The 12,284-nt window shown below is 35.4% G+C and overlaps 2 protein-coding genes across 4 annotated transcripts; both read left to right on the forward strand.

Moving 5' to 3' along the window:
- Positions 1-8,031, forward strand: LOC105161111 (3-oxoacyl-[acyl-carrier-protein] synthase, mitochondrial). 3 transcript variants are annotated; one of them, XM_020693567.1, is made up of 16 exons: positions 1-214; positions 1,139-1,223; positions 1,446-1,572; positions 2,077-2,306; positions 3,110-3,217; positions 3,290-3,361; positions 3,618-3,704; positions 4,188-4,339; positions 4,814-4,894; positions 4,984-5,017; positions 5,281-5,347; positions 5,437-5,513; positions 6,458-6,518; positions 6,623-6,705; positions 6,993-7,064; positions 7,641-8,031. In XM_020693567.1, exons 3-16 carry the CDS (start codon positions 1,449-1,451, stop codon positions 7,803-7,805), a joined length of 1,413 nt encoding a protein of 470 aa, XP_020549226.1. In that variant the 5' UTR covers positions 1-214; positions 1,139-1,223; positions 1,446-1,448; the 3' UTR covers positions 7,806-8,031. The 3 variants fall into 3 exon arrangements, with proteins under 3 accessions (XP_020549226.1, XP_020549225.1, XP_011077001.1); XM_020693566.1 differs by lacking the exon at positions 1,139-1,223; XM_011078699.2 differs by lacking the exons at positions 1-214; positions 1,139-1,223 and adding an exon at positions 265-702.
- Positions 9,726-11,676, forward strand: LOC105161112 (chlorophyll a-b binding protein 6, chloroplastic). The gene is made up of 4 exons (XM_011078700.2): positions 9,726-9,986; positions 10,444-10,546; positions 10,665-10,953; positions 11,362-11,676. The coding sequence occupies exons 1-4, from the start codon at positions 9,793-9,795 to the stop codon at positions 11,511-11,513; spliced, it is 738 nt and encodes a 245-aa protein (XP_011077002.1). The 5' UTR covers positions 9,726-9,792; the 3' UTR covers positions 11,514-11,676.

The raw sequence follows: 12,284 nt of genomic DNA on the forward strand, positions 1-12,284 counted from the left end.
ACCATCACCCGCCCAATTTCTTTCTCGTTAATTTCCCACTCTTTTTTTTTTGGAAGCAAACCCCACTCTTTTTTTCTTTCGCCCCCAATTTCCAAATGTAAATCCTAAAACCCTAGCCCCAAACCAACGATTGCAAGCCCCAAACCGTCTACCAGCGCCGTCTGCACTAGGAAGGCGATTGTTGTTTTGTCGGCCAAGCAAGAAGCTCGAACAGGTTTGCCATTACATTTCGTAGTCTGTGTTGGTTTGGTGTTTCAAGAAATGAAAATGGATATGAACTAATTTGGTATGAGAAGGGGAGAGTTGGGGTGTGCGGTGGGTGTTATGTGACGGTGGGGTTGGTCGGTTTGTGTGGAGTGGCTGATGGGTTGGTGCAGGGCGGTGTTGTTGGAAATGCTTGGGAGTTTGCTAAAAAATTGCTGAAGTACTCGAGCTCGAACTCGAGCCATAAAAAATAAAATCGAGCTCGAGCCAACCAAAAATGGGCGAACTCGACTGGATTACACCCCCTACATTGAATATTTTCCAAGAATATTGAAGTTGTACTTCTGGTAGCGAATATCAAAAGTCCAAACTTTAAAAGGACGCGTGTGCAAATTCTTCAAATTCTTATAGAACTTTAAGGCACTGTTAGGACTATTGTTTTTTCTCACGGGACAGAGTTTGACTGTAAACCTCTTCTCCTCGCTGTCTAGAGAACAGGTAATTACTCATTGTTATTGTTTTACTGAATTTCCAGCCTGAATACTTAATTTGAGTATAGAAGAAAGATGCTGCCGTGATGGGGTTTCTGTTGTGCAATTCGATGCCATTTGAATTGGTGTATAACTTGTCCGACAGAATGCCTCACAGAGAGAAAAACCCATAATACTTTATCTGTTATTCTGATTATAGAAAGCACCAGCACGATTTGAAATGTGGAAAGAGAAAGTAAGGTGCAAGTTTTTGATGTATTTAGTCATGGAAAACAGAGGAATCACCAGGCATTTTGCTAATATTGCCTGCTGGAATTAATTTCTGTGCTCTAAATTTTAATCTTCATAAATCGTAACTATTTTGATGCAAAGGTTGCTGACAATTACTGTAAGTTTATTATGTTAGCAAAGTTATTCCAGATGTTTTTCTTACCTTCATTCAGTGAAAGCTTTGATGGAATTGAATTTGTTGAATGGATGGGGCTCATGAAGAAACATTGTCATTCACCACGTACTCCATGCTTTTAGGTAGTAGAGAAAGAGAGGGAAGTTAGTATACCGAAATATTTTAACTAGTGCTTGTAGGAGCAAATTGATTCGACTGAGCATGCATTTCTAGTGTTGTATTTCTATTTTCTTTTGAGTCAAACATAATTCCAAGTACTGTTAAATTCTTTCTTTTCACTGGCTTGCTAACTGCATGTGCAAGTAGTGCTGCTAAGTGTTTGGTTGTCTTTATGGTTTTTGAAGCAAATGGCAATGGCAAGGCGCTACAGTAATAGACTCGTCTCCTCAATCATCCAGTTCACCCGATTCTACTCTTCTGGTCCCTTTGACCCACCGCCCTTTTTGCCCCCTCGTAGAGTTGTTGTCACAGGTACTTTCCTTTTTCTAGATTTCCAACCACAGATGCTAATTTGTTAGCTGATAGAAGTTGTCAAGTTTAATGCCGCAACTAAGAACTGGAGAAAGTATTATGAAGAGCAAGTTTAAAACGAATTACAGTTTTCATCCTCCATGATAGCATCTTTTGCCTTCATTTTCTTTGCCTTTATTGTTATCTAGAATGCTTATATTATCAGAACCCCTAGCAAAAACAACCAACCATTTTAATGCTGCATGTTAGTTGTGAAGCTTTGCTCACAGAATTTGAAACTGTTAATAGCACCTTGTTATTATTGGTAGTGATATGTCTGTTGAACTCCCAATTTGCTGATGAATACAGCATCATATTTCTCAACGTTAAAATATGACATTCTCTTAGAGGTTGGTTGACAACTCAATTATCAGTCCCAGTTCATGTCCTATGTTCAATTCAATGCGAAGTAGATATTTGGCGTTTGAAATGGATTTAGTAAAATTTGTGTTTATACTACAATAGGTTTAGGAATGGTTACTCCTTTGGGGTGCGGGGTGGAGGTCACCTGGAAGCGTTTAATAGAAGGGGAGTGTGGCATTAGGGCAGTAACTATTGAAGATCTGAAGATGAATGGATTTGATAGAGAGACACAGCTACATACCTTTGATCAATTGACATCCAAAGTTGCTGGAATTGTACCCTGTGGGGCCAATCCTGGTGAATTTAATGAGGAGTTGTGGCTTAACTCTAAGGTAATTATTTTAATTATGTCGTCAGTTTATAAATTATTTGAGATTGTTGGCAGAAGTACTGAAAACTTAAGTTGTAGTTGGTGTTTTTGAAAGAGAAAAGTCCTCTGCAGGGAAAAAGCAAACAAGTGAATAATTGATTTTAGGCTGTTCATAGTCTAAAAATGTTTGCTTCAAATACTTCTGATTTTTTTTCTTTCTTTATGCAGCCCAACAAAATGGTTGATATCATTTTCTGGCAATCTTTTTGATTTCGAATCCTACACTGATTCAGAAAAGCAATGAAAAACTCCTGGACTAGGATAACCTGGAGAGCATTAAAAGCACCCTGTTATAAAAGACTAATTAAATAAATAAAACCATTTTCACAATTGTAACTGAATTATGTTGAAAGGGACAAAAATTCCTGTCAACTTGAAGTATAATGATAGTGGTGATGACAAAGAAAGAAATTTGCAGCCACTCTACCAAGTTTTAGCCTCACCCATTCAATATAGCTTCTTCTAGTACAAACATCCACTAAATAAGATCATTCACCGTATGTAGCGCCATCAGAAGCTTCACTCATAGGTTTTATTTCTTGGTGTCAAATTAATTAAATTTTTTGATGCATCCCAAATATGAGAAAGGTGAAAAGCAGGACAAGAACATATTGAATATGTGATTGGCTGACATCTATACAATTGGTTAAGAGAAGTTCATGAGGTTTCTAATTGACATTTGTATATGTTTTATATGAGATTGTAAATTCAATTTTTCAGCAAGCCCCAATCTTGAGTTCAGATTTTACTTTTTAATCTCCCCAGGATCATAAGTCAACTGCCAGGTTTATAAGCTACGCACTATGTGCAGCTGATGAGGCGCTAAGAGATGCGAATTATATGCCCACTACACAGGATGAGAAGGAAAGAACGGTAGTTATTGTCCATTTTATGTTATGAAGGTTATTAGCAGGTTACTTCTAATTCTAACTTCTAGATCACCAGGGAGTTTCCATAGGTGCAGGAACTGGTAGCATCAGCGACATATTGGATGCTTCAAAAATGATCTGTGAGAAGGTCGATTGGATGCTCCTTTTTGTGTTAATTATATAATATCTTGGAAATCTGTTATTTATTTGTCGATTCGTTGTGAAAGGTTCCAGAGCAATAAAGTTCTTCTGATATGTAAAATTGACAAATATCCTCAATGAACCAGGGCGATGGAACCTTCCTCCACCATGTCATTGTATTTTAATTTTTTACACAATATTATATTGTAACTGATGTTCAAACTGTTGAAATCGTTTAACCTTTTTTTTTTTTTTGGGTGCAGAAACTACGCCGACTCAGCCCATTTTTCATCCCAAGGATACTGATAAACATGGCTTCTGGCCACGTGAGCATGAAGTATGGATTTCAGGTATGCAGTTAATACATTTCTAGTTTTTTGGAAACATGTGAAAATTTACAAGACTCGTCATTTTGGGCTATATGTGGGCTTCTTCATATGCCACATAGATGGCAACGCTAATTTTTCTGGTCTATACTTTATCATTTCTGCAGCCTATCTATTGTTAAATCATTTGAGAGCATGGCATTTAACTAAACTTAATATTTGAGATCAAGCAATTATGTTGCTGGAGAACCTAAATCTGATGTATACTTTAAGCAGAAACATGCAAAACAATAGGTCTAAATTAATTTAAAAGAAAACCTTGAAACATATTAGGGTTGAAATGCTTAAATGTACGTTCTTTTTCTAATAAAGGTTGAGTGATAAAAGATAACTTGTTTCATACATTTTTGGCTTTGACACTGTATGCAATCACTTTTATGGTCTGAAGAATCGTTTTTGTGATATACAAGATATAATTGTATATCCTAGTCTTGATTTTGAATCTAGGGACCAAACCATGCTGCAGTGACAGCTTGTGCTACTGGTGCACATTCTATTGGAGATGCCGCCAGAATGATTCAATTTGGAGATGTTGATGTTATGGTTGCCGGGGGAACTGAAGCAAGCATCGATGCTTTGTCTATAGCAGGATTCTGTAGGTAATGATTAATGAATTCGTTGTGCCATTCCTCCTTACAGATGTCGTATATCTGATTGGTGCTTGTCAGAAGGCTAGATAACCACTCCCCTAGGAAAAGGGAAATAGAAAGCTGGTGTTCTATCTAACTGGCATGCATTTCATGTCAACAAGAATCAATAGGCGGCTTTTTGAGGAGTTGAGTCTGCCATGTCTGTTTCATAAAAGCTTCGACACAGACTTTCCAATAATGCTTTTGTGACTTTTTGTGTTGTTTCTCCCCCTGTTTTTTGGATGTTCAAAACTTCTAAGGTGTAGTATTAATTTGTCACTGGCCAGTGACATGAATATGCTAATTAGAGTCTTTGGGATGAACTTTAGGAATCCGTCCAGAGAGCTGTTATAGGTCCCTGTGATAAAATTTAGGAGGAGGTCCTATTCAAACTTCAAGATCTAACATAGTGAGAGATACAAGTGACTGCTACTTTTTGTACAGGTCAAGGGCATTGACCACCAAGTACAATGCTGTGCCTGAAGAAGCCTCAAGACCTTTTGATTGTGCCCGTGATGGGTTTGTGTAAGTAATCGCTGCTATTCTTTGTAATTGTGTAGCTGCTTTAACCTGATTGTTTCACTTATATCGTTTAATAAGCTGCTGAAACGCAGTATAGGTGAAGGTTCTGGCATCCTTGTTTTGGAGGTGAGTGCTGCTACATGTCAAACAAATTTCATATTTTTGCTAGAATGGGGTAAAGAACTCTCGTTTAAGGGAAAAAATGTGTCACCAAGGGCATCCTACACAATTGGCCAATTGAAGAAGTTCAGTGGTGAAATTACTGGTGCTTATGTTATTACAAGGCTCAAGAACAATGGATGCTTCGTAGTTTTAACTTGTCTGGATCATAAAATTCAGCCTGTTTGTTAGTGGAAAGCTTTCATCACACCATAAGTTTAATTTCTAAGGAACTGGAGCATGCAAAGAAGCGAGGAGCTAAAGTCTATGCTGAGGTCCGTGGTTATGGGATGTCAGGTAATTTCTTCAACCATCAGACTTTGTTGCTATTCTATTCTATATTAAGAATTTCATTAAAGAAAACATAGTTATTTTACTTTCTTAAGGTGACGCGTATCACATTACTCAACCACATGCTGATGGAAGAGGGGCTGTTTTGGCCATGACACGTGCCCTGAAGCAGGTATCTGGCATTCTAGTCATAAAGTATTTTTTCAGTGCCTTTCTCATAGTTAGCATCTGGAAGTGTGATTTATAGATGACTTGATTGTACAGTAGTTAACACCTAGTATTTTGGATAGCCTCATGGAAAAAGGCAGGTACTGATGTCAGATAGCATAAACATTTGACCTACCCCCAAATGAACACAGCCCTGTGGAGACACTATTGTGTTTCTTAAAAAACCCAAAAAGGTAATCTGCAAAGGTGCATTTATTTAGTGGATACCTAAGAGACCTTTGCAATGCTATTAATTGACACATGTTGATTCCCCCTTAAATGACAAATACAGTCACTCAGAAGTTGAAAGTTCTCATCAATCTCGTTATCTTTGACATTATGCGGAATATGGTATCTGGATACCTTATCTCCTGGGAAAGAGGGTCTGTCTTTGTCCCAGCAAAATTCTTTAACCACTCCCCTTAAATTATTAATTTGAACAAGAATTAGAATGTCAGATCTTCTAGTGTTGATCTCCTGTCTTATGATACTGTGTTGAAATTGATCATCTTGATTGTGACTTGAGTTTCTTATCTGCTTCTGGTTCACCTTGGTGTGCTTTCGAGTGCCTTTGGAGGACTGCAAAATATATTCTTGTTTATATTTATGAAATTGGAAGGGCATGTGTCTCTGACAAGCTATGCTTTGGAGAGGAGCATCAAAGTTCCATCATCATTCATCCAGCTGCTATTACTCATCTTGCTCATGTTTGTAAAATATTGTTTTCTTATTGCTAGTGGTCCTGCACAATGCCATTTATAGCCTAATAACATAAGTATACATGTAAAGCTCCTTCAGCCCCCTGGTGACCCACTAGAAAAGGAAGCTATGAGGAAAAGTATTATTCATCAATGAAAAGGACGAGTATTATTGGTTCACTAATCTAGGTTGTTTTGCTAATGTTGGCAGTCTGGCCTGAACCCTAACCAAGTGGATTACGTTAATGCACATGCTACATCTACTCCTTTGGGTAATTAAAATTCTATTGTAATATCATTATGAACTTTCAGAATACTAATTATTGGTATGATGGTTTGTTAAACATAGCTTAACATGTTGAAACTCCTCATGCAGGTGATGCTGTGGAAGCCAAGGCAATTCAGTCTTTATTTTCCGATCATGCAGCATCTGGGGCTTTAGCCTTTTCCTCCACAAAGGTAACGTAGATATGATATCAGGTACATTTCTATAGAAAAAGTAGATGTGAATACAAAAGTTTTCTTAAACAGTTTGGCGCAAGACCTATTCTGGCTACAGTGTAAGTAGAATTAAGTGGTTTAGCAATATGATTTATGGTTATCCTGAATGTGGTGCTGCTTTATCTATTCGTGTTTCTTCACAATCCTGTTACAAAAGGAAAAAAGAATATACTTTTCAGAATGCATTTTGGGTATGTTCCAACAACTCTAGTCTAATCTGTACTATGCTGGTGATCCCTCATCAGGGTGCTATTGGACATCTGCTCGGGGCAGCTGGAGCAGTTGAAGCATTATTCTCTATATTAGCCATACACCATGTAAGGAAATCCTAAGTTGGATTCTATTTCTTGGATTCTTGCCACTTTAAAAGTTTGTCTGTATCTCTCAGATTTCAGGTTAAACTTACCACTAATTGAAAGAAATTGGCAGAAAGTATAAGTTTCGCAAAATACTAAATTTGGCTTCTTAACGAGCAATGTCACTATATTATAAAAAGTCCTGGAATTGGTTTTTGAGGTAGCTAAGAACTTTCTATGTGAACTGTTTTAATCGAAGACGCTGCATGCTCAGTAAATGCCAAATGAGGTCTCCCATTATTTGTGTTCAGGAGTAGCAACTTGAAATCATTGAATCACTGTGAATGGTGGAGTTATATGGAATCAAATTTTATTATTGTACTTGTTTATATCGTGTGTCCAAATATTTATTATTTCACATATAAAATTGTATAATATATGCTTATCCACGACACATCCAGGCCTGACACGAACTTATAGAGAAGTCTATCCATGTCCTGGTTTAAACGTCGGCAGATTGTCATCCTGCTTAGCATTGACTTAGATGCTGTTATACTTTTCCGAGTTCCTTAGCTTAGTAGTCACAATTTACTGCAGGGAATCGCACCCTTAACACTCAACCTCAGCAAACCGGATCCTGTTTTTAGTGGCAATTTCATGCCTTTGAGTGCTTCAAAGAAGATGACCATCAAAGCAGCCTTGTCAAACTCTTTCGGCTTCGGGGGAACAAATTCATCACTGCTTTTTGCTTCTATAGATTGAGAACATGAAATTTGGTGAACAGAGATCCTAAAGAACAGGTGTTATTTATCATGTGCATTGAGATTTTGGTTGACTATTCTATTTATTCTTTTCTTAGGACTGCATGCCCAAATAGGCCTAGTTGTCTTATGAAACTAAAAACTTTATTTTCCTCGTTCTGTATTTTCTGAAATCACTGAGAGAGAATGTATGTTTATGTGACTTTGTGAGTTACTTTTGATGAATCTTTGAATGTAGAGTGAAAATCATAATTGAACAATATTGCAGATTTTAGCTGTGCTGTATGTAGTTGGGCTATGTAGGTGATTTTAGATATAATCAGGTTCATTCACATTCAATTGAATTATATATTAAGCATTCTACTTGTTATATGATCCATTCAATTTAAATGGAATAATCAGTCATATATATAAAATATAACAATACTTATTGTTGATCACTTGAATGCTTCGAACAAGATTTCTTGTTATTATTCTAACTATTGATTTTTCATGGAGTAAAGCTAGTTTTAATGGGATGTTTCTAGTAGTTTCGATTTTTGTGGTGTGGATCAATTGTAGATAACTTGTAGATTAAGCATAAGTATTTGAAAATAATAGTGAAAAGCAAGGAAAAAAAAAAAAAAAATAGAACTGGCGCGATTGACAAAACATTTGATATTTATAAATTTGCATTGTTTATAATTTTTGGTTTAAATTGAGTCAGTGAGGGAGCGTTTGCGAGTGTTTCTGTAAGGCGCTTTTCAATTTTTGGCTCAAAAGAATACTTTTGAATTAACTGGGATACCAACTTCTACTTCTGAAATGGCCTAAAAAAAGGGCTTTAAAGCCAAAAGCACATTGGGGGATGTTTTTAGCTGTTTTGATTTTTTGTTAAATAATCCAACTATATGTTTTATTATTTTATCCTTATTATAATAACTTTAATTCAACTTACCTTTTTAATTTATTTTTAAAATTATATATTTAAAGTTGATATTGAAGTTTTCAAATAATTCAAATTTTAACAATAATCAAATTTACACTTTCACATATTTAATATCTTAAATTTTTTTATATTTTATGTGCTATATCATCTAATTATATTATTTCGTTCATATATTATTATCTGATTAATCAATAAAATAACTATTTTTTTGCAATCATGCAAGCTTCATTATTCTGCATGAATTAATAGTTATTACTTAGTGGGATCATTATTAAATTAAATATATATGTTTAATATTTTTAAAAATATAAATATAAAATACTAATTGAGATAAAATTATTATTTTTTGTGGACAAATAATTATTAGTGACAAACAACAAGTGAAATAATAAGTAAAGATAGTGTCTTTTTAACAGATATGGACAATTCAATATTTCATCAATTAAATTTATTTTAGAAGTGATTTTTCTCCAAATACTATCCAATTTAACTTTTATCTGCTTTTCACCTTTCTCCGCAAAAATAAATTTTTTAAGTTTTTGCATACACTCCCTCAGTTCAAAAACAAAAATTATAAATCAATAATATTTTTTTTCCATTTATTTTTAACAATAAGTTGATAAACGTCTATTTTAAACTATTTCATACACAATTAACTTTGACCCGAAATAAGTGTATTACAAATAGTTTAAAGAAAATATTAAAAATAAGTAGACTAGCTTCATATACACATACATCCAAACTGAATCTCTACAATTTATTTTCCAAGTGGAAAAAAATCCAATAATCCAACACAAGATATTGCCTGATTTTTTCCCCTCTCAAAATCCAACCTCCACCATGGAAAAACCCTCACAATATCCACATCAACATCTCAATTGGGGATGAACACCTTACACGTGGCCCAATGACATCACACGCACCAATACCCTCAGCCAATCACAATCAACTTTTGGATTTGCCAATATCCCCCTTTCCCCATATACTTAGCACCTCAACTAGTTCACCCCCTAGCCATTCTCTCATCTCAGTTCCCCATCAAGAATCCATATATTCAAGAATGGCTGCCAATGCATTGATGAGCTGCGCCGCCGCAGCCGCTGCCGTTTGCCCCTCCGTCCTCTCCTCCTCCAAGTCAAAATTCGCGGGCTCCGTAGGGTTTGGCACCAATGCCGCCACCTCTAGGTTCACCATGTCCGCCGAGTGGATGCCCGGCCAACCCCGCCCGCCCTACCTTGATGGATCAGCCCCAGGGTAATTTTCGATGAATTTAATAATTATTTCGAGTATCGAAATTGTTATTTTTTTTTAATCATATATTATAAGTTCAGTTTATTTATCGTTTAGTTCATATTACTTTGGTTAATTTTATTGCGGATTATGAAATACTTTTTATATTTTAAAAATAAGTAAATGAGTTATTTGAATGATATAAGATTAGAAAACTTATAAGTATAATATGGTAACTTTGTAATTAATTGAAAGAAATTTATTATCATATTAGAAATAATTTAGCCATTTTTCTAAAGTTTTTTAAGCTCCTAATGGTCTAATTTTTAGAATTTATATGATGTTTTTCTAAAGAAACTATAAGTTTTCAAACATAAAATAATATTTATTAAAGATTATAAGTTCACTAAAAAAATCTCCAACCACCCTCTTGAGTCGGATCCAAACTCTTTTGTTAACCCGAATGGTGATTGGATCTTAGGGACTTTGGATTCGACCCGCTTCGTCTAGGGGAAGTCCCGGAGAATCTAGAGAGATACAAGGAATCCGAGCTCATTCACTGCAGATGGGCTATGCTTGCTGTTGTAAGACCCGTACCCGTACCCGTTTATACAATTATGTCACAAATTAAAATGCTGATAAATATATATTATTATGTAGAACTGAATTCCGGAAATTTTTAATTAATGTCTGAATTTGTAGCCTGGAATTCTTGTACCGGAGGCTTTGGGTTTGGGTAATTGGGTCAAGGCCCAGGAATGGGCAGCAGTCCCAGGAGGGCAAGCCACGTACTTGGGTAACCCGGTTCCATGGGGCACCCTACCCACCATTTTGGTGATTGAATTCGTGGCAATTGCCTTTGTGGAGCACCAGAGGAGCATGGAGAAAGACCCGGAAAAGAAGAAGTACCCGGGTGGGGCTTTTGACCCGTTGGGCTACTCCAAGGACCTGAAGAAGTTCGAAGAGCTCAAAGTCAAGGAAATCAAGAATGGTATCAAATACACATCCACTCTATTTATAAAATTATTACATAAGAATGTTAAATGAGGAGTAAAATAAAAAAAAATTATATAATTTCTGCTAACATTAATATTTTTCGTCCAAACCCTAACAAAAAGGGATGAGATATAAACAGTGAATTTTCAGAGGAGGTATAAGTGAAATTTTGAAATTTATTTGGGAAAAAATGTAATTTCGCATTTTTTGAGTGAGTCTAAATATAATTAACCCTATATATATATTTTTTCACAAACTCGTATTTTTTCGAATACACTAAATTATAATTTCATACAAACGTGCTATTTAGGCCGTCTTACGTCTTTTTTCCATTTTTTGACACTCACGCATGCACACACTCAAAGTTAGAACACGAGATCTCTTATATATGTATGTTGTTCAGGGCGTCTTGCGTTGTTGGCGTTCGTGGGATTCTGCGTGCAGCAATCGGCGTACCCTGGTACAGGGCCACTGGAGAACTTGGCGACGCACCTGGCGGATCCATGGCACAACAACATCGGAGACGTTATCATTCCTAGATCACTTTCGCCTTGAAACCCCCACATACATATATCTGTAACATTAATTAACGTGTATGTGATATGGATGAATGGAATGGCATCCACCTCCTTGTGTATGTTTTCTCCTCCTCTCTAAATTGTTTCTTCACACACTTAATTAATTGATTAGGCAAAAAATGAAACTACCTCTTATTTCATATTTTTATTAATTATTCAGACTCTATTTCCCATTGAATATCTGGATTTGGTCGAATCTGAATTAAAATTTTCTCGAATAAGGAAAAGATCAAGGGTAAATTATGTTGATAATCCTTGAAGTTAGATTTAATTACACAAAATATTTTACATCATTTTCCGAAGAAAAAGAATGCAATTTTAGTGTTGTAACTTATGGGGGGTGGCGTTTCTGGTCATACACAAAATAATTTTCTCATTTTAATCGTCTAACTTTAAAATTTTGACAATTTTAGACTATTTTTGGTCCATTTGATTAGAAAATTGCATGTGACTTGCACTATAAGAGAATTATTCAATAGTTACGAAAAGTTTTGATGCTAGAATCAGCGTGATTAACAAATAAAACTTTTGTTGCTAATTTATATTATTTAACATATGTTTTAAATAATTCATTAGCAGGTAAACTTTCATTGCTAAATTTATTAGCAGGTAAATTTCTTGTATTAAGTAATGTATATTAACGATGAGAATTTTATTTGCTAATTAGCTCGATGCTAATTTTTTCCGTTGTTTTTTAGTATTTTCTTGTAGCTAGTGTTGCACATGTTCAAATTAAATTGCAATTTTC

Source organism: Sesamum indicum, linkage group LG4 (assembly GCF_000512975.1).
Source record: "Sesamum indicum cultivar Zhongzhi No. 13 linkage group LG4, S_indicum_v1.0, whole genome shotgun sequence".
In the NCBI taxonomy this organism is placed as follows: Eukaryota; Viridiplantae; Streptophyta; class Magnoliopsida; order Lamiales; family Pedaliaceae; genus Sesamum; species Sesamum indicum.